This window comes from Paroedura picta, chromosome 4 (genome assembly GCF_049243985.1).
Source record: "Paroedura picta isolate Pp20150507F chromosome 4, Ppicta_v3.0, whole genome shotgun sequence".
Lineage (NCBI taxonomy): Eukaryota > Metazoa > Chordata > Lepidosauria > Squamata > Gekkonidae > Paroedura > Paroedura picta.
In genome coordinates, this window is record NC_135372.1 from 76028231 (window position 1) to 76051265 (window position 23035).

The 23035-nt window shown below is 42.0% G+C and overlaps 1 protein-coding gene and 1 long non-coding RNA gene across 9 annotated transcripts in view; one reads left to right on the forward strand and one right to left on the reverse strand.

The window, feature by feature from the left end:
- The window catches only part of PATJ (PATJ crumbs cell polarity complex component), a 209433-nt gene that overhangs the window by 126932 nt on the left and 59466 nt on the right, over positions 1–23035 (reverse strand). For all 8 annotated transcript variants that reach the window (XM_077333525.1, XM_077333520.1, XM_077333524.1 and 5 more), the window contains exons 20-26: positions 18775–19155; positions 18152–18242; positions 16528–16666; positions 13711–13782; positions 12132–12309; positions 5663–5773; positions 5192–5263 (exon numbers count right to left, since the gene is read on the reverse strand). In XM_077333525.1, the coding sequence (XP_077189640.1) occupies positions 5192–5263; positions 5663–5773; positions 12132–12309; positions 13711–13782; positions 16528–16666; positions 18152–18242; positions 18775–19155 (1044 nt within the window). The remainder of the gene's footprint in view (positions 1–5191; positions 5264–5662; positions 5774–12131; positions 12310–13710; positions 13783–16527; positions 16667–18151; positions 18243–18774; positions 19156–23035) is intronic.
- The window catches only part of LOC143835601 (uncharacterized), a 38483-nt gene that overhangs the window by 10875 nt on the left and 4573 nt on the right, over positions 1–23035 (forward strand). The window contains exon 3 of the long non-coding RNA XR_013230238.1: positions 1329–1394. This is a non-coding gene — a long non-coding RNA (uncharacterized LOC143835601). The remainder of the gene's footprint in view (positions 1–1328; positions 1395–23035) is intronic.

Below are 23035 nucleotides of genomic sequence, written 5' to 3' on the forward strand. Positions count from 1 at the left end.
ATGTTGCTCTCTGCCTAAGAGAATCAATGAACAAAAACTTAATATAAGAAATTACCACATTCAGAAGCCAGCAGGGGAACATTTCCTTCTCCCTGAACAAAACTTCAAAGGGCATATACAACTTATAAGTGCTGAATAAGAATTTAATACGAAACTAAACACTGTCATATAGAAAGACTTGTATTTCCTTACTTACTACAATATCTTATAGTAGCACTGGAACCACTTTTAAAGAAATTTTAATTGGCTACTCTTAACATGCTTCATCAGACTATAACCTTATAAAAATACCAATTAATTTTCACTTGAAATATTTACTTCATTGCTTAATTATCTGTTCAAGCTTCCAACTTCTCTAGGGTTGCCAGGTTCTCCCCCCCCCCCTCCAGCAACCAGTAGAGGGAACTAACCAATGAGGGGTAGGAGACCCAGGTTGGCATGCACCAGAAGTGATGCCAGCATGCTGACTGTGCTGCCAGAGATACTCTGGTCTTTTGACAAAACTCTATGGTAAACACCTTTTTATAGGATACTTTTGCTTGAATAACAGAGTGTTGCCAACTGCACATTGACATCACGTCCAAGTTCATGGGGAGTGACATCAGCATGGCAGGCTGCTGCTGTTGTCCCCCTATTTTTTCATGCCATTTCCCCTTGCTGGCCAGCCAGGGCACAGTGGTCTGGGATCTCCCCCCCCCCCCCCGGGAGCCGGCAACCCTAGACCTCTCCCGACTAATAATTCTGATGAGGGGAATCACACCTAAACTTCTACATGAACTCTTTTTTTCTCCTTTCTCCTATGAAATCATACTTGAAAGATCTATGACTAAATTCATGCCAAGTCTCTGTTTTTCAGTATCCCCCCCCCCCGCTCCAATTCCTCATAGGAAGAATTACCAGCACAGTTTTCCTTTACATATATGTTTGAAGAAGTGAAATCTGACTCATGAAAGCTTTCACTGAAATATATGTTAGTAAGGTAACACTGGATTTTGGTTTCAGAAAACTATCTGTACATTTTGCATTTTATTCTGGATGCAGAAGGCCAAGAGACATAATTTTTATTTTAAATGATGATGAATGCAGTATCCAGACTAGCTATTGGGCACTGATTGGCATGCCAAGTTCTAGGTAGAACCCATTCAACAGGGCAATATGGCAACCCAAGTCAACACATATCGCTAATTACTTTTGCAATTCAATTACTTGTAAGAAAGCTAATATTTGACTTTGATTACAGTGGTGTCCAATTAAAATTGTAAAGTGTAGTAATTATAGAGGAAAGTTTTAAATTGTTTTCTTTATTTTTACCCTGCCTTTCTCTCCAGTGGGAACCCAAAGAGGCAGACATCATTCTCCTCTCTTCCACTTTATCATCACAACAACCATTTGAGGTAAGCTAAGACTGTGAGACTGTTTCAAGGTCACCCAGCAAGCATCCATACCCGAGTGGAGGTTCAAACCTCGGTCTCTCAGATCCTAGTCTAGCCACTGTAAAACACAGATTCTCCAAATGTTTAGTCAAGAACACTTAAGTGAGTGCAATTCAGGCATTTTCTCAAAAGGTTAAAAGATTAAATCTGCCTGTTATTTAAACTGTGTTTTTTCTTTATACGGCAATACCCAGCTTTCGTGTTCCAAATCAATCAAGGGAAAGGGTATTCAATTCTACCATTGATTTAAGAGGGCAGCCATGTTGGTCTGAAGTAGCAAAGCAAAAATTGAGTCTAATAGCACCTTTAAGACCAACAAAGATTTATTCATGGTCTAGGCTGGAAAAAAAAACAGTTCAACATATCTAGAATTATTTCCTAACCCTTTTGAGCACTTGCTCTTGAAAATATAATATCAGCTATTTATTGCCACACTTCCCATGTTAAATATTTCCCATGTTAAAACATTTTAAATACAATTTGATTTAAAACCAGTAGAAAAACAGCATAATAAAACAATATCTGCAGACAGCAACAAAAAAATTCAAATATGAACCATGAAATAACAAATAAAAAACACCCACAAGTATCAAGTAATCAAAATGTCAAAATGTTTCTATTCATCATCATCCTTTGGGATAGGCAAAATTTAAATCAGTATTATCACTATTGCTAAACATTGCATGCAGACAACTCACTCCCTACCTGATTAGCCTCCCCTGGCAGCTGGAGGCTGTGCAAAGGAATGAGGAGCTCCTGCAACAACTTTGGAATCTAAGCCCTGGTTTGTTTGCAACTCCATTCCCTCCAGAGCTTTCTGTCTGTAGAACATCTGGTGGGGCTAAGCTTTCATCTAGCTAAGGCTTTGGTAAGGCTGAGAGTTCCTGGTAAGGCTTTTCTTCCAAGGAGTCCTCCCTAGCAAGACCTGGGGCTTACAACATCTCCCCATGCCCCTGCAGCTGGCCATCAGAGAACTCTTGAGATTAGTCTGCCATTCTTTAACCACTTCACCACACTGGATCTCAAGACTGAGCAGTGGAACAGGCTTCCTCAGGAGGTGGTGGGTTCTCCATCTTTGGAAATGTTTAAACAGAGGCTGGATAGCCATCTGACGGAGAGGCTGATTCTGTGAAGGCTCAAGGGGGTGGCAGGTTACAGTGGATGAGCAATAAGGTTGTGTGTGTGTCCTGCATAGTGCAGGGGATTGGACTAGATGACCCATGATCTAGTCCTCTATTATTCTATGATTCTAGGTCACAATGCAAGTGAATGTTCTAGCACAAGTTTCTATCTGGAACCCAGTCCTATCACAGCAAATACACAGTCACCCTCCTCAATATAACTAAAACTTATCCCTCAATCCATCCAATTTATAGTTGGTTTGGGACTCCCTCCTGTTACCTCAGCTTCTTGATTGGCCCCTCTGTTCTTCAACCCATTTGCTGTGCTTCTCCCATCTGGTCAATTTCCTTCTCCAGAGCTGCATCACAGAGTTCAAGAGCAAGCTTGTATGGTTTTTGTTTGTTTGTTTTCTCCCTCTTTTTCTTTGTTTTTTCCCTACCCATAGGCTAAGGCAGGGGTAGTCAAACTGCGGCCCTCCAGATGTCCATGGACTACAATTCCCATGAGCCCCTGCCAGCGTTTGCTGGCAGGGGCTCATGGGAATTGTAGTCCATGGACATCTGGAGGGCCGCAGTTTGACTACCCCTGGGCTAAGGTGACCAGATTGTCCCACTTTTGGAGGGACATCTGAGGGTACCCAGCAAATTGTACTTATGTTGAAATTTAAAAATATATATTTTTTGTGTTCTATGTGTTCTATGAAACTTTTTGTTGCTCCATATAGACCAAATTTTAAATCAAGAACCCCCCCCCCGGTCAATGGTGTCCCGCTTTACCAATGTTAAAATCTGGTCACCTTACCATAGGCACATAGGTTGTTAGGGAAAGATTTCACTGTTTTTCATTCTATAGAATTGTCATGCTAAGTGCAAAAAACATTTTGCTTTTCTTTAAAACTCCACCCCCCCCCCAATCTATATTCATAAAATCATGACTATACACCCTTAGGGCCAATTGTTGCTCTTGCTCAAGATTCTGCACAGATATCCCTTCCCTTGAGGCCGGCTGTGAAGGAAGCCTCTAGCAACACAGGAGAAATTGTACATATGTGTGTGCATTCTTTTTGAAAGGGGAAAACATTCTTATTCTCCCTAACCCTTGGCTCACAAGGAGGCCACAGAAAAGCCCCTTCTCACTTAAAATAATGCCGCAGCCAGCCTCGCTACTGGAGGGAAGACGCAGCCAAGCCATACATGTCTCCATCTCTCTCTGAAAATTTGAGGCCTACCACACAAGGCTGCTGTGCAGATGAAACTGGATGCTGTTTTGAGGGTTCTTTTCCTTCCTGTTTTATTTGTACAACAACCTTGTGTAGTAGGCCTCAAACCTTTTTTTGCACAACAACCATGTCTACCCCCCCCCCCCAAAAAAAAGCAACCATTTCTGCCTGGAGAGCTGATCTATATGGTATGGAGTTGAGCTATAATTCCAGGAGATTACTAGGCCTCAACTGGAAGTTGGCTACCCTGGGCTGGAAATATTCCTTGAAGTTTGAAAGTGGAGCCTCAAAAGTCAACTTAGTACAGTATTCTAGACCGGAAAATGAGATCAATTTATTACAATTTGGAATGTCCTACATGGATTCACTATCTAGATAAAATAGGCAACCGCAGAGTGAGGTCCTGGTGGCTACTTCCCATATTTCATCTTCATATTTCACCCAAATGCATTATTGACTCTTTCATATATAAGGACATACTCAAATTTCTTTTTCTTTAATTAAGCACCTTCTGAGATCCTGCCTTTACTCATATTCCACTTCAGTAAGCAATGAATACATATTAAATGGTTTACCATCCCCATACTACCAACACACACAAACAAGATAACTATTATCTAAGAACTTTTAACTTTTCTCTGTATTTTTATTTTTTTTTATTAAGAACAATATTCCATCTACATCAAAATAACAAATAGGTAATCCATACAATATTATAAAATTTACAAAACAAAATGATGATTTAAAAGCATATTTAACAACAAGCCCAACCTGAATTAGATACATTCCTATCATCAAAATCTAGTGCATTTAACTCCTTATCCAACCTTAACATAGTGGGCCCTCAGATAATCTTATATCAGAATAACAAAAATGTAGGGAGATTTAATATCAATTTAATCAAAGTATAAGTTCCTTTAACTCTATTGCCTCGGGTATTCAGATTGGGTGGATTCTTATTCTTCCAAACTTTAGCCACATTCCTCCTTGCTGCTGTGGAAGACCACAGTTAGACATTCTCCTTTCAGTTCAGGAAGATAATTTAATAAAATTATCTCTGGTTTCATATGACTCTCTTTTATTTTAATCACATTCTCCCAATATATCTTAGCTCTAATACAGTCCCATCAGTCTGCCTTTTCTGTTCTGCAAAACCATCATCTACTTTCCTCTGCTGCTTTCAATTCAAACCTTTTTTGTGTTTTATAAGGAGTTAAATTATATAGATGCCACATGTATATCATCTTAAACAAGTTTTATCTAAATAATAAACTTTTTGTAAAATTTAAACCTTTTGTGGAAATAAAATACCATTTTTGTTCATCCAAAATATCATCAATTTTCTTCTGTATTTTAAGTGACAAAGCATCCTGTAGTATACATTACTTAGGAAAGCAAGAAATAACATCAACAATACCTTCTCAGTTTCTCCAGCCACATCTTCATCACTGTGATCTTTGTTTTTCTTGGGGTTTATTACAGAAACGATCTGCAGGGCATAAAATATTTTAAATATATAATGCATCCCAAATGTAATATCTTACAAATTATTTCTCAGTTCCAATTATTATGTTTCAATCATACTATTTCAAGTGCAAAGTAAAACCTTAATCTACAATTATTAAGTTTGTTGCTATTATTGTCACCAGGACTCGGGAGATGCAATATACAGTTTTCTTAACTGAATTCTTTAGAACAAACAGGAAAGCTTTCTTATCTATATCCCACTTATCCCCCAAGGATACCGTGTCCCATTAACTGGTGGTTAGGTACCGAATACAAATCTGAATGCATTTTTATTTGGGTTTGCCAAATTTCTCTCCAAGAAATTATCAAATAAATGCATGCTACTCTGTATGAAGATCTGGAAACTGAACAGGTAACTCACCCTAGGAAGAGTAGACAAGCTCTGAACAACAAACACAATGGGGTTGCCTGCATTTTTTATAGCTTCCACTGCTTCCTCGTGAGTAGCATTTTGTAGATCTATTCCAGAGACCTGCAAAGCAAATAAGGTTTTTTTTTCTTCTGTAGCTTTCACAAAATGAGACTCTCTCCACCAATGAAATGTAACCCTTTAAAACATTACTCAAATGTTTTCATACCAAATATATTTAGCAAAATTCACAATTAAAAACTGTCCTCAACAGCATTAGATTGATACAACAAACTATAAAATGGCCCTCAGGTATTCTGGCCAGGTAAACTGAGCATCGCAAGTCATTGCAGGACATCCACTCACATTTTGACATCTGTACATGAAGACAAATCAAAGACAGACTTCCTAGACAATTGCTTCATAGAATTAAGTTTGGTTCATCTAAACTTATTCATATTAGTCTGTTCTATAGCTGCCTTAATATGGTGTACTAGTTACTAGTTACACTTCCTGCCTTCATATCTCTGCTCCTTGTAACAAACTTGAAAGCTAAGGAGTTATGGCAATGAAGGACAACCACCCACAAACAAAACAGTATTTGCATATTTAGGATACACTCAGAGGTGGAGAAAAAGTACTGCCTGGAAATTGTTTGAAAATAAATGTTCCTCCTCAGCATCAAACTGCCTAAGGAGGATTGAATATTCTCATTGCTTTCAGCACAGTATGTGGAGAGTAATTGAAGGGGGGGGGGAGAGAAGAGGAAACTGGTCTGCTGAAGTGGTGCCTAGAGAGAATCAATGATGCAACCCCTTCACGCCAAACTTTCCTAATATAGCACAGAAAGAATGCTCTTTGGAAAAAGCTGGATCTGTCCAAAACAGGTGGCTTCCACTGGTCCTGAGAAGGAACCAGGCTGCTGAAATCGACAAGGTGTCAGAGCATTTCCCCACACTGTTAGTGCCACCATGTACTATGACCCAGTACTGTCTATCAGCCTATCTAGACCACATGTAATGTCCACTTCCTTCACACCAGGCAGGCAAGTCTCCATGTGATCAATACGTGGATTGGCAACCAACCTATCTACATGCCTAAGGATCAATTCACCAACTACCAAGAGCCCCCTCCCTCCTTGCCCAGGGATGGTTCCTTGATGAGAAAAGTTATTTGTTCACCAACTGTAGAAGGGGTCTCTTCAGAGGGAATATTTCCCCTCTCTTCAGTTTGTTGCCCAGTTTTCCCTTGACCCTTATGTCCCTGATTCTCAGAGTGGGACACATCTAACAAGTCCCCAAGAGACTTATCTGTGTGCCTAGCTGAATGTATCTGTTTCTCTAGGTCAGCCACCTCAGCCTCAGATTCACTTATAAAAACACTATGGGTCGAAATACTGAGCCTCAAAGAAAGCTTAACTCTGTGAGTATTTTACTGCCCGCCAGGTGAAAAGTTAGAGGATGTTTTCAAAACAGCAAAAGAATTAAGGAAAGCAGCCAGCTAAAATAACTGTCATAATAGATTATTTTAATTACTCGCACAATGATTGGGCCAATACTGTTCAAGTTAGGAGAAAAAGATTAGGCTTTCAGATATTCTCAAGGACAGGGGAAGGCAATCCTGGACTTGGTTCTAAAAATGCTCAAGAACTTTTGAGAGAGGTAAAAGCCATAGCATTTGGAACAATGACCATAATAATGTTAAGTTTAGCATTTATGTAAATATGGAATTGCCAATAAAGACAAACACAACCACATTTAATTTTACAATGGATAATTTCTCTCAATTGAGGAAGCTTATATAGAAGAAATTGTAAAGAAAGGTAAGGAGGGTCAAACATCTCTGGGAGCTCAAAGAATATTTAAAAATTACAATATGAGAACGGCACTAATAGGTATAATAAAAGGCCTGCCTAGTTAATGAAGGTTACTCTTAATGAGGAGAGCACAGGCTTTAGCAAATAAAATGGAAGACAGGGGAAAAGGGACTATGAGGAACATATTACAAAAAATATAAAGACTTAACAATAAAAATTTCTTCAAATACATTAGCTGCAGGAAACCAGCCAGGGAGGCAATGGGGATCTCAGATAACCAAGTGGCAAAAGGATTACAAAAGATGATAGGGAAATAGCAGAGAAGCAGAAAACTTTTTTTGCCTCTGTCTTCATTGTGGATAATGGGAGTTGCTTGCCCACTCCAAAAATGCCAGTTTCAGGAGGGGGTATCAAAAGATTTGAGGGACTGAGGTGATAGTGGAGGAAGTTCTATGACTGACGGACAAATTTAAAACTGGCAAATCACCAGGCACAGATGAAATATCTGAGTTTTAAAAAAACTCAAATATGAACTTGCAGATCTCCTGACAAAAATATGCACACTATCATAAAAATCTGCCTCTATTCTCAGGAACTGGAAGGTAGCTAATATAACGCCCACTTTTAAATAAGGTTCCAGAAGAGATCGAGAAAATTACAGGCTGGCTAGTCTGATGTCAACACCAGTAAGTTGGTGGAATCTGTTATTAAAGAAAGAATTAGTAGGCACATTGATCTACAAGATGCCAGTGGTATTTCATCAGATTGGAGGAGGTGAGCAGTGGGGTGGCCCAAAGCTCGGTACCAAGAACACAGTTTTATCAATGATCTGGACGAGAGGGTGGAGGGACTCCTCATTAAATTTGCAGATGACACCAAATTGGGTGAGCAGTGAACATTCCAGAAGATAAGAGTTCGAGAGCTAAACATGCTGGAAAAGTGGACAAATGAGAACAAGATGCAATGCAATAAGGTTAAGTGCAGAGTTCTCCATCTGGATCACAAAAATGAGAAGCATGCATACTGGATGGGAGCTACATTTTGGGGTAGCAGCATGTATGAGATTTTGGGGGTCCTCATGGACTGTAAGAGCCTCTTGTGGCGCAGAGTGGTAAGGCAGCCGTCTGAAAGCTTTGCCCATGAGGTTGGGAGTTCAATCCCAGCAGCCGGCTCAAGGTTGACTCAGCCTTCCATCCTTCCGAGGTCGGTCAAATGAGCACCCAGCTTTCTGGGGGGTAAACGGTCATGACTGGGGAAGGCACTGGCAAACCACCCCGTATTGAGTCTGCCATGAAAACGCTAGAGGGCGTCACCCCAAGGGTCAGACATGACCCGGTGCTTGCACAGGGGATACCTTTACCTTTACCTTTATGGACTGTAAGTTAAATATGAGGAGACAGTGATGCAGTGGTAAAGAAAGCAAATGCAATCTTGGGCTGTATCAACAGAGGCATTGTATCAAAATTTCAAGGTATCATAGTCCCGCTGTATACCACGTTGGTCAGACCGCACCTGGAATACTGGGGGAGGCCTTACTTCAAAAAGGTTGTGTACAAAATTGAAAGCGTGCAAAGGAGAGAGACGAGGATGATCTGGGGCCTGGCTGCCTAAAGATGTGATGAGCTCCCCCGCACTGGCAGTCTTTATACAGCAGCTGGACAGATCCTTAGCATGGATGCTTTAGACTGATCCTGCATTGAGCAGGTGGTTAGACTAGATGGTCTGTATGGCCTCTTCTAACTCTATGATTATATGATTCTAAGCTACTGAGGAAGAATCAGTATGGATTTTGTAAGGGATCATCTTGTCTCATAACCTTTTAAAGTTCTTCAAAGGAGTGAACAGGGATGACCTAGCAGATGCTATTATAATTATAATATACTTTGATAAAGTCCAAACTGGTGGTAAGTGACCAGGAGTCCTAATTAAGAGTCCTAATTCACTTATAAAAGATAGAGAAAAAAGCACTTTTCTCCCTTTTTCATAATACAATAATTCATGGGCATTTAATTAAATTAATGAGCAGTAGGTTTAGAACAGATTAAAAAGATGTACTTCTTCATCTGAAGACTAATTAACACATACAGTTCATTGCCACAGGAAATGGCAGTGGCTACAAGCATAGGCAGCTTCAAGAGGGTACTGGATAAACTAAAGGAACAGAGATCCATCAATGGATATTAGCCACAACATATAGATGGAGCACTATGTCCACAGCAATGATTCTCTGTATTCTTGTGATTGGGGAACAACAAAGGGAGGACCTCTGGAGTTCTCGCTCCTCTGCTGGTCCTCCTGATGGCCCCTAGATTTGGTCACTGTGTGAAACAGAGTGTTGGATTGGATGGGCCCCTGGCCTGATCCAACATGGCTTCTCTTACATTCTTAACTTTGAGGCATCAGTGATCTGACAAAGTACAAGGAAACTTCATGTTCTGGTCTTCACAGATCCATATAAATTTATAACACCTTAGATACAGAAATTTGATTTATGAGGAATAACTTCTTGACAGTTTACCCCCATGCCTGATTCTACAGATTCCTCCAGCTTCTTTTCTCTTCTAACAAACTTGAGTAAATGGGGCTTCCCTCTGCAGATAAAGACCGTGTTTGTACACACTTGACAGACTTTGTAAGTATACAGAAAAATATTGGCTCATAAATTAAAAGAAAAACGTTAATATTAATAACAGCCAATCATTCTTATTGCACTCAAAATACTGAGAGCAATTTAGAATCTGAGGGGGAAGAGAGACCAGGGGAAAAAATTACTACACAAATCTCTCTTGGAGATTTCAGTCATATGACATAGTTCCAATAATTAATCCTCACCAACATTCACAGATCCCAGAATGTATATCATTAACATATGTAGTATGGACTTAAATATCCCCTGTAACAGGGGAACTGTGTCTGTGTGAGAAGCACTCACATCTCTGCAGGGGTGTGCTTGAGCCCATACTTTGAATGTTAGCACTATATACAAATAAAGAGGTACTGCTCATTTGCAAATCATGTATTCATCTGTAACCGCTCCCGCGGTATTAAATAAAAGGGTAAGGGCAATGTGGGAGGAGAAAGGGCGAGCTCTGTCCGGGATAAAAACTCAGAGGGCCCAATCAGGAGCCGCAAAGCGGCTCCGAGTGTCCATCCAGGGCCAAGCAACCAATGGCCAAGCTCCACATTGGCTGCTTGGCCTGGCCGGGGAGTCACCACGCAGACACTGAGGGATGGCCACATGGTGAGTCCTCCGCCTGGGTTCTCCTCCAACTGGGGATGCGGCCTCCCTGCTCCTTTCCCGCCCCAGGGCCCTTGCTTGGCAGCCTTCTGCTGGCCCCAGGCCACCTTCGCAGTGTCCAGGACGCTGTGAGGGTGCCCCTGGGACCGCCAGAAGGCTGCCCTGCCCCCCACTGCCGCAAAGAGCCTTCTGCTGGGCCCAGGCACTCCCTGGCAGCATCCTTGATGCTGCTAAGGAGCTACTGGGCATGGCAGAAGACCGCCCTGCCCCCCGCCCAAGAGCCTTCTCCCGCCCCTCCCCCCACTCCTCCTCCCAAATTGCCCCCCATCCTGACTCCCCCCCACGGACCCTTCAAATACCATCCTCCATTTCCCCCACTCCCCACCAAGTCCACCTACCTCCCTGGCTGCCTTCCTTCCTTCTCCCTTGCTTCCTCTATCTCTATATCTCTTCCCCTCCAACTCCCCCTCCCAATTCAACCCCCCCTCGTGACTCCCCCCCATGGACCCTTCAAATACCCCCTCCTTTTCCCCCACTCCCCTCCAAGTCCACCTACCTCCCTGGCTGCCTTCCTTCCTTCTCCCTTGCTTCCTCCATCTCTCTGTCTCTTCACCCCCCAACTCTCCCTCCAAATTCGACCCCCCCTCGTGACTCCCCCCCTTCACACACACCCCTGTCCCCTCCAAGTACACCTACCTCCCTGCCTGCCTTCCTTCTTCCTTCTTTCCTTCCTTCTTTCCTTCCTGACTTCTTCTACTTCTCCATCTACTTCTTTCCTATCTCTTTCTCCCTCTCACTTGCCCGCTTTCCCCCTTCCTCTTTAGCACACTTCCTGCCTTCCTTCCTCTATTCCTTCTATTCATCCCTTCACCCACTCCTTTCCCTCCTTTCTCAATCCCATCCCTCCTTCCCTTTCTCAATCCCATCCCTCCTTCCCTCTGTTGTGGGGAGAGGAATGGGAAGGCGACTGTAAGCCACTTTGAGCCTCCTTCGGTAGGGAATGCGGCATATAAGAACCAACTCTTCTTCTTCTTCTTCAACCTTCCTTTCCTCCCTTATTCTTCCCTATGCTCTCGCGCAACTTGTGGTCCTCCAGATGCCCATGGACTAACATTCCCATTAGCCACTGCCAGCATTTGCTGGCGGGGGCTCATGGGAGTTGTAGTCCATGAACATCTGGAGGACCACAGGTTGACTACCCCTGCTCTAGTGCCCGCTGTATTTCAGCAACAGTGGGCTTAATTTCTAGTATATATATATATATATATAATTAGCAGTTGAAGCTGCTCTGTAAATGCCTATGAAGGAAAGTAGTTAATTCTTTAGATTTCTCCTCGAGATTTAATTTTCTCTTCCAAGTACAAGTAATGCTTGATCCCACAGACAGTTGTGAACTATTGCACTCTCTTTAAAACAAAACAACTTACTTCAAGTATTTTATCACCGGTTTTGAGAGCTTTTGTTCTTCCTGCTGGGCTGTCTTCCAAAACTTGCTTGATAAATATACCTTTAAGCTGTTCTCCATTCTTTAGGCGCTTTATAACTGTATGTCCCCCAACAATACTGATGCCAAGGGGCACATGCGGGGCTCGGAATATTTCAACACTAAGGAATGCAAAATAATAATTTAGCTGAACTTGTTCCTGGTGCAAACTGAACACATCGTGCTTTGTAAAGTGTAACAGAAATCTTTTAAAGTGAGAACAATTTGTATGCTAAAGCCAAGTGGGATTTCACCAACTCTTGTCATTTTCTGCTCGTGCTGAAACTTGCAAATTACAGTATCACAGAATTCCTGCATCTGATGCTACAAAAGGTGACTATATGAACAGAGCTTTCTCCAATAGAAAAACAATCTAGAGACAAATTATATTTTAAAAAATAGAGCTGACCCTCTGTTGATCCCCAGGCCACATTTGTTCTGTATTACTCGGCCCTCCAGGACAGGAACATCTGCAGTAGAATTCTTGCCTATTAAGGAAATTGGTGACAAGCCTAGTACTGATATCAACCTCTTGAAGTTTGCCTGGCGCCTACCTTACCGTCTGGCTGCACTGATGGATAACATTTATCTGTTGATAAGGGACACATTTCCCTGTGAATAGTATTTTATCTCTTTGCTGCCTTTGACATAATAGACTGCTCAAGGATCCAGACTAAATTTTCCACTGACAGACATAGAGGTATAATTTCTACCATGTTTGCCCCTAATTACCTTTCTCAAAGGTCTCCTGTCCCAAGAAGCAGCATTTCTTGGACAGGAATGGGCTACATCAGGAGAAAAGAGGCATGGAACTTATGTTCCCATAGCAGAAATGTCTAGCTTATATTCACCATATTTTAATGGCAGATTATTGCTACATAAATAATGAGCAGATAGACCAATGGGCCTGGTTTGTTAGAAGGCATCATACATTCATCTTCGGCACATACTTAAAATACATGTAGTTTCGAGTGGGTAGCCATGTTGGTCTGAAGTAGCACAACAAAATTTGAATCCAATGGCACCTTTTAGACCAACATAAATTTATTCATGGTATGGGCATCCGTATGCATGCATGAGCCTTGAATAAATCTTTATTAGTCTTAAAGGTGCTATTGGACTCAAATTTTGTTAAAATACATGTGTGTGTAATTGCTCTATTTAAACAACTGCAAGTAAGATTCGAACGGCTGATAGCAGGATCTGTAGCAGTAATCCACAGATGAATCAACAAATATTTAACTGCATAAATCAGCTGCAATGGAAACCAGGAAAGTTGTTAGAAATCCACATTATATAAATAAACTTTTTCAGTGTAACATCTGCTAAGCATTCATTTTATCTTCAGTATTTACCAAAGCTTACATCTACCTTATTGCTGTTTGAGCATGGGATAAAATAAATGGTCAAGATAACAGAGTCTCAGGAAAAAGATGAAACATTCAGACAAGTCAAAACTTCATGCTCAAGAGCTTCCAACATTTTCTAAGGCAGAAGAAATATTGCAACATTTATCAACATACATTTGTGGTGGTCCCCAGTGGCTGAAGACTGGAGTTTCCTCCCCTTCTCCCTCTTCTCTTTCAGGCAATTCACTAAGTAAATAAAATGAAAACAAATTTCAGCTCTCCAAAAATAGGTTACAGTGCATTTATTTATATACTGATGCCTAGAATAAAGATGTTAAGTATGCAAATTTGTGAGAACCTGCTGTCTAATATGCCTGTGCTTATTAGTAAAAATCTTACAAAAATAAAAGCACCTGCAAACAAAAACATCTCAAAATCTATGGAGCAAATGTTAAAATAAGAAATAAATATTTTCTGTCCCTATAAGTACAAAAATGCAAACACAGATTACAATACAATACAAAAACCTTTAATGGCATTGACGATATAAATCCGTTCTGTAATACAAGTCTAAAAAACTGAGGAAAGTTACAGCAGGCAAGGGAGCAGCAAATACAAAAAGATGAAGCCAGTGATGTTTACTTCTTTACCCTATGGGTCATTACTATAGATAAAAACTTGGCTACCCGTTCAGTGGTCTCCAAGCAATTATCAATAAGCAGCAATTCAAGAGCCCTGCCATCTGAGACATTAGGGAAGGGAAGAAGTGGGGAGATCAAGTCAGAACGTTTGTTGCTAATTGGGGTTTTATGGGGATCTTATTGTGTTTTAACTGTTTATGTTGTAAACCGCCCTGAGACCTATTTGGAGAAGGGCGGTCTAAAAATTAAATAATAATAACAACAACAACAACAGCAACTCACATCGCAGAATCATATGGCAAACTGAGTCTGGTTCTGTATGGCAATACCTGCAGATTCTTTCATTGTGGGGAATTCTCCTATTCCTGCCTTCAACCATTGCAGAAGGAAATACGTTTAGTCTGGCTAACATAAACGCTCTGCGGTTTGAAGGTATTATAAGGTTGGAAAAATAGTGTGCCATAGTGTTTGGGGTATAGGATACACCAAAAGCTCATGGGGAGCACGGTCCCCCTGCACCAGCATAAACTATCTGGAGATCAATATCCTGGATTCTTCTTTGGAAAATATGATCCTCTACAGAGTTAGTTAAAGAATCGTAAATGCCTATGGATTTAATTTTAGAGGCAATGGCCTGAGACCATTTTGAAGTACAATGGTCAGATGGAAGAAGTGCAAGGATACTATTTGGCGGAGGGCTAAAGAAAAGATGGAGCCAGTATTTGATGGATAAAATCCAAACACGTGATTCGATAGTGTGTAGACCCAGCTCGGCACATAGAGTCAAATAGATTACCGAATTCGCTAAGCCTAAAATTCTGCTGTAAAAGGCCGCAGACATACAGTCAGCTTCTTTATTCAGAGACTGGATCCATACAGGAATCCCAAAGAGCAGTCGAGGGATCACAGAGGCTTGAAAAACCCGAAGAGCCACAGTTGGTTGCCCTTCTGGAAGTGGTTGCCCTTCTGGAAGTGGAAACGACAGATGGCCTCTGATTTATTCTTGGCCAAGGAAAGACTAGTATTACGATGGGTAGACCATTTTAGGTTATAATGAAAAAGAAGCCCCAGATATCTGAAGGACTTAACCTGTTCAATCTTTTTTCCTGCAACACTCCAAGTGGCATGCTTCCAGGATTTGGAAAATATTAAAATTTTGGTCTTATCAAAATTGATAGCTAGGGAATTCAAATCACAGAAGGATTTACGTAAAGAGAGTTTAAGACTAATTTTTGTGATTGAGAGAACCACTGCATCATCATCAGCATATAATAATATAGGAAACACAGATTTTGCAACATTAAGATACAATTGACTGTAAACATATGGACAGGGGAAAGGAGGAGAACACACTATGCTTTCTTCTTTCTTGGCTACAGTCAAAGCACAAGGATAGAATTCAGAGTCAAAAAAGTACAAGGACTATCATTTGCTTTAATAACAGTGTTACCAAAGAGGCCTGTTGCTTGTATAACAAAGCTTATTACTGTATAGTAATACAGGTAGAGTTTGAAGCTCATGTGGATGACTAAACTACTCCATCCTTATGTCATGGGCAACATGGAACCTGCACCTGACCCAAAGTAAAACAGCCTTGCATCTTGATATAGTTGACCTTGTGGTGAGAATGTTTAACTTAGGATGGCTACAGGGCTTGTATCAATAGGCCCTCCCCCTGGTATTTTTCAGTTTGGGTATATTAGACCCAATAAAATCCCAAGATTCCCAAAGAAAGCCAGATCGCAAGATCAATAGAGTATTTGGATCCTGGACTTTTCAGAAATCTCAGGTCCAATATACCTGCAACAAAATATGCCAAGGGAAAAAAAGAAGCAACAAAGCTGATAAACAGCTAAACCACAGCTTAGCTAAGGCTCTTTTGGATCCCTTTAAATCAGCAAGTAGTTGGAGCTCTGCTGGAAGGATCTCCCTCCCAGGCTCAGCTAGAGCTCTATTACGTGGCCCAGTTTAAAGGGCCTGGCCTGCAGAACCCACCAAACAGCTGATCCTGTGGGGAGGCTCAGTAGGGAGACTTGGTTTAAATGAACTACTCTGCAGAACCTGGTAAACAGCTGCTCCTGTGGGGAAAGCTCTCTCCACAGGTTCAGTAGGGAGGCTTGGTTTAAGGAGACCATCCGCAAGAACCTGCCAAACAGCTGATCCTGTGGGGAGAGCTCTCCCTGTAGGCCCAGCAATGCGGCTCAGTTTAAAGGTACTGTGCAGGGAAGCTCTGCTGGGCAGCCCAATTTTAGAGGGATTTTTGATGATGATTATTCAAGAAAAAATATTACAGTTTACCTAAGTACAAGGAAATCAATTAAACGTTTCCATCCAAGCAGCTTTTCCATACCTAAACAGACTTCTAGAAAGAGCAGAATTCTGAAAGCTGGAAAAGTCACTGTCTTCAGACTTCAGTTTACTTTGTTCAGCAACTTTAAGGTCAGTGTTGAAGCATAGAGGATCTTTATGGTCACTTTGTGTCTCAGTATCTAGTAACAAGAGATAAATTATCATTCCATTATAGTGAGATTTAGATGCAAACACACAGAGAACAGAGATAGCTTTGCTAGTAAGGAATGTGAACTCAAGGGGGGATACACATTAGACATATGTGCACAAAATAGATACAGAGACAGACAATTACTTCTGGAAGCATAATACTGACGCCTATTCAGCCTCAGTGAAGCTAGAAGTAGACATTATCCTAGACATAGGTCTTCTACCAAAATAGTGACTTCATGTTGAATCTCTGCACTTTGTCCACAGCATTTAGGTGCTTTACATTATTTACCAGTAATGCATGCCGTCTCTCTGTCCCAGCTAGTTGCAGCCAATTGTGGAACAAGAGAGAGAACAGGTTGCAATGAATATTGCAATGTTGTCACATTATGCCTGTATGAAAAGAACTCAACCCATGAGTGCCGTTTTTGGCAACATGCCCAGTTAAATATTTGCTTATGTTATGACAAAAGTAGTGCCCTTTCAGATCCATGAAATTGTATTACTGATTACTATTAACAAATCAATTCAACTGAGAGCCAGCTTGGTGTAGTGGTTAAGAGCAGCAGCTTGTAATTTGGAGAACCAAGTCTGATTTCCCACCCCTCCACATGGGTGACCCTGGATTAGTCACATTTCTCTTACAGCTGTTTTCACAGAGCATTTCTCTTAGAGCTCTCTCAGCCCCACCTACTTTACACAGGACTGGTTTAAGGGTTTGTGGGGCCTTATTAGAGTACAATTTTGGCAAGAGCAGCCAGACTGGGAATGGGCCTTCCTCCCACAGTGGAAAGGGATATCACTCTGAGTTGTCCTTAAAGAGGGAAAAGGGGGGAGGGAGAGGCTGTGGCCATAGTCTCCTGGAGGCATGGGGCCTGTAGCACATGGTACATGGATAACCTGGCCCTGACCTCACAGGGTGCCTGTTGTGGTGAGTGGAAGAGAAGGCCACTTTGAGACTTCTTCGGGTAGTGAAATGCAGGGAATAAAAACCGACTCTTCTTCTCCTTCTCAGACAGTTAAGGACTGTGTTACAATTTTTATTTTGCTCACTACCCACCAATCAGGTTGAGTTCTGCATTCTGAGAAACCCAGGTAAGCTCATAAATGACTACAGAAGACTAGCTTCCTGAGGTTCAGGGCTACAGCTCCAATGTCAAATAAGCCTCTTTGCCCTTGGAAAGCCTCACAATTCACATTTCACAACCTAGCTCCAATCTTGCCTATATTTCCCTAAATTAGTTCTTCTTGCATATCACTAATGGAGTACCTGACAAAAAATTCAAATTCTTTTCAGCATTTGAAAATTGTAAGCAGAATGAAGTGTGCAAACAGTCAGATTTCTAAAATGCATTCTTATCCCTGGGTCTGGTTTCTAGTCCCCAAGAAACAGAAGTCATGCTTTAATTAAACTCAATAAATGAAGATATACAAACTCAAATTCCAGCTGATATTTTGTTCTGTTGATTACTTACTCATTTCCTGACTCTCCAGCAAACTGTTTGCTTGTCTGCATTTTGCTGAGGTTCCAAGGAATAGTGAATTGCTGTCTGTGTTTTCTTCAGGCTTCAGGGGGAAAATATGAAGGCAATTTAAAATTGAAACTCACAAGTATTGACACATACTGCAAAAGCAGATTACTCTAAAAAAAATCTATGACCACAAAAATAATTCATTTTTCCAGATAATAGCTATTGCAACTGGCTTTGTTTATGCTCTGTATCACAATAGCAACAAAATCTACTAGAGACTTTTTAAATAGTCTTAGCACTCTCCACACTATTTGGATAGGAACATAAGAGAAGTCATACTGGATCAGGTCTATGACCCACCCATCCAAAACTCCATGACATACGGTGACCAAACCCCAAGTGCCATCAGGAGGTGTATCAGCAGGGCCAGAACTCCAGAACTTCAAACACCAGAAATACAAAATACCATTGCCTCAGACATAATGGTCCATCTATATGTTGTGGCAAATAGATGGACCTCTGCTGATGGGTATTTGTTTACTATATGATTGATAAAAATAATAGGGATATCTATTATTGAGTAAATATCTTGTTCCACACCAATACAACACTTTAACAGCTCTTACCCTTTTTTCTTCTCTAGATATGCAATGGGGTGCCTTTTCAGCTCTAATAGCCATCACATGACTCAATTCTGGCACTTTGATAAATTCTGATTCCTCTGCCCATAACCCTGCGCTATCAAAGTCCACCTCAGTAGATGAAGCCAGCTCTTTTATATCTGATGGCACACAATTATAATAATCTTGGTCTATATAATAGTCTTCATCCACTAGCATCTCTCTGTCTTCACCAAGATCCTTCATTGGAGGCTTCAGAAACTCATGCATTTCCCATGCCTCCTTGTCAGCATCTGTCTCATTTTGAGAACGCTGAAATTGTCTCCCCAAATCCACATCTGGTTCATCAACGAGTTCTTCTTGAGAGAAAGATATATCTCTGAAGTCCTGCATAAAACATCAGAGAAAATCATTGTAGCAGCCCTTAAAAAATTGAAAAAAATTGTCTTGGGAGAACATCTTAGAATTTACAACTTCTGTTTCATGGTCTGGGAGATGTTTTCAACAAGTTCTTTTTTTTTTCTTAAACTATTTCACTTCTTCAGTGACATGGAAATGTACAATTAAAACAATTTCCCATCTCATTTCTCATATCAATCAACCAGGTAGATAACTTGGTTCAAAGAAGCAATGCTTTTGATAGAAGATGTTAGAAAGAAAACTTCAGCTACTGCTTAATACAAAAATTGCTAAGCAAGATAACAAATGAAATAACAGAATCTGAAAATGACCAAATAAAGGAAGCTGTTCCACCCTAAACAGAGCTAAGTCTTTTTAAATTCACTGAAATAAATAGCTTAGAAGCAAACTGCTCTGTAAATCAGATTGTTTTTCTTATCTGCAGTTACAAGGCAGATATGCCCATTAAAAAACAGCAGGCTGTATACACACGAGGCAGGAGCTCTTCTAACATCTGTGTTTGGATATTCTTTGAGATGCATGTTAGATGACACCTTTGGGGAAATACTTCAAGTTCTGAAAATATGACACCTTTGCTGACTGCTTCCCTATGCATGGCGTGAAGCATGGTGTGCTCCTCCTACCAGATAAATTTGCCTTATCTCTGAATGTCCACATGGGGGGGTGTTAGGGTTCAGATCAAGCATACACTCCTATACACTGTGGCTATTTTCCTTAAATGAGCCAACAAACAAACTGGGAGTCCATCACATTCTCATTCCCTACAATGCTTTAAAAACATATTGGTCTAGTTTGGTCCTCTCTCTTGTAAGATATTTAAAAGGAACTGGTATACACAGAAAATTCTTCTTAAAATATTTTTTTGAGAAGTTACTGGGGATTGCATAGCTATATAATAAAATATTACCGTTTACAGCATGTAGCTAGATTTCAGTTCTTCCGTTAGGTCCACAGAAATTAAATCTTTCAGCAGTAATAAAACGGAACTGTTTGGGATGGAATATTTATAAAGAAAATAGGGCTGCATTATATTAAAGGTAAAGGTAAAGGTATCCCCTGTGCAAGCACCGGGTCATGTCTGACCCTTGGAGTAACGCCCTCCAGCGTTTTCATGGCAGACTCAATACGGGGTGGTTTGCCAGTGCCTTCCCCAGTCATCACCGTTTACCCCCCAGCAAGCTGGGTCCTCATTTTACCGACCTCGGAAGGATGGAAGGCGGAGTCGGAGCCACCTTGAGCCGGCGGCTGGGATCAAACTCCCAGCCTCATGGGCAAAGCTTTCAGACGGCTGCCTTACCACTCTGCGCCACAAGAGGCATTATATTAGAACTAGTAATAAAGCCCATTTATAAAAATGGGCATGTGGAGGGCAGCGGAGAAGGCTGCGTGGGCGAGTGCAGCATACTCAGCAGTGGTGTCGGGAGAGCAGGGGCAGAGAGGGCCAGCAGTGGCAGGGGGGCAAGGGCCTCGTCGGGTGAATGGGGGAGTGTGTGCCCCAGACCCTTCCCGGGGCGCGTGGCAGGCTTGGCGGAGGCCCCCCCCAGCAGGCAAGGCTGGCAATGTGGAGTCCCATGGCTGCGGCGCGGGCTACCTGCATCCTCGGGGACAAGGGAGCAGATGTCGTCGGCGGGCTGGGGGCGGGGGTGAAGCGTGTGTTCCAGCCGGTGTGAGGAGTAGAGGTAGGTTCAGCAGAGAGTGGGGTCAGCCAGTCGCCTGGCGGCACAGCCAGGCGGCGTGTCTGCCGGGTGGCGGCGCTGGCGCTGGGCAGCAGCTACTCCAGAGGGTGGCGGCGGCCGCGGACTCTTAATGTTGGCAGCGATGGGAGTCGGAGCCACCGGGCAGGGAGCCCCCGGCAGCCCAGACTCCCATCGCTGCCAACATTAAGAGTCCGCGGCCGCTGCCGCCCTCCGGTTATAGGAAGGGAGGAGGATGAGAGAACAGGTAACATGTGAGCCCAAAGATTCCCCAGACTCACTCACATAATGGCAAACAGCACTTGACCATTCAAGTCTGAACTGAGGCCATGCTTTAGAAGCTAGGGCACTCTGAGCTACTGCAGAGCAAATTACATTAGTACACTAAATCAGTGGACCCCAACCTTTTTATCACCGGAGACCACTCAACGCTGGGGACCACTCAACCCCTTTTATTGAGGCCCGGTGGGGGGGGTAGTTCACTCCTCTACTCTCAACCACTGCCCTAGCACTCTCTGATCGCTATGGTAATGTTTAAACATCCCTTCAAAATAAGATACAGACATGCCACAACAATGAAGTGTGTGGTAAAGGGCTGGGGGGGGGGATGAAGTAAAGGGCCGGGGGGCGGGGAGAAGGCGTCCTTCGGGGCCCACCTCCAATTAGTCGAAGGACCACATGTGGTCTGCGGCCCACAGGTTGGGGATCGCTACACTAAATGATCCTTGGTGTGAGAACAGAATATATATATATATATATATATATATATATATATATATATATATATATATATATATATATATATATATATATATATATATATATATATATATATATATATATATATATATATATATATATATACACACACATACATATATATACACATACACATACACATACACATACACATACATATACATATACATATATATATATATATACATACATACATACATACATACATATATATATATATACACACATACACACACATGCATATATATATATATCTTTAACCGCTCCTCACGGAGTGGATAAAATAAAGCTGTAAGGGCTCTGTCGGAGGGCCCTGTCCGGGATGAGGAAGGGTGCCGATAGAGCCGCCAGCGGTGGCAGCGGAGTGCCGCTGAAGGCAGCGGGGCCGTCAGGGTGGTGGCGGAGACGTCCGCGGTGCTGGCGAACCCACCGCCGCCAGCAGCGCCAGCAGTGGAGCTGGCAGAGGCTTCTGCGGTTGGGGCGAAGCCGGCGGGGCTGTCGGTGGCGGCAGAGACGTCCGCGCCGCTGGCGAAACCATTGCAGCCAGTAGCAGCGCCGCGGCTGGTGCACCCGGTAGCAGCAGCGGGGCCAGCCCCCCTGCCCTGCCCACATACAGAGACACTTGGACTCCGGTCACCCTCACCTACAGGTAGGCCGTGCCGCGCGGGGAGGAGGCCCAGACTAACCACTAGCGCCTGCTGTATTTAGATTACAGTGGGCTTATTTTCTAGTATATATATAATAAGGCTCCCCATTTTCACTTGTAAAACTTTGAATAAGCTACAATAGAATCTTTTGCTGGGTATCCAAGAAAGAATTCAGAGTAATAAAAACATGTGTCAGCAAATGCTGTTATGTTTATAGGGCAGGTAATAAAAACTTTTCATGCCCAATAATTGTTTTCTCCACTTTAAAAACTGGCTACTCTCAAGAATACATGCTCATAAGTGTATACATTGGGCTAGATTCAGTGATAATGTTCATCGATGGAAGAGGAGCTGATTTCCTCCCTCCTTCCCCAAGCTGCTGTTTTTCTTCTCTGAAAATCCTCTTGGAGGGTCAAGAAATCCTTGTGAACAAAATGGTACAGGGTGCTGAAACAAGGACAGGTAGAATGGCCTCTCCTCTCCTCTGCTGACACAAGTTGCCAGTAGATGAAGGAAAATGAGATTATTTTATCTGATTCATCCCTATTTCTGTGCCATGCATTTCATTTGTGGGGCTCACTCAACTCTCCCAGAGGATTTTAGGACAAGGTATCCTATCTGAGGAAGGAGAAGACAGGGAACAATTTATTTTGCCCTTCTTTCTGTAAACTTTTCTATCAATCCAACCAGGTACCTTTTATCCCAAGCAAGATATTTGGTCTGTAGAATATTGAGAGTAACTTCAAG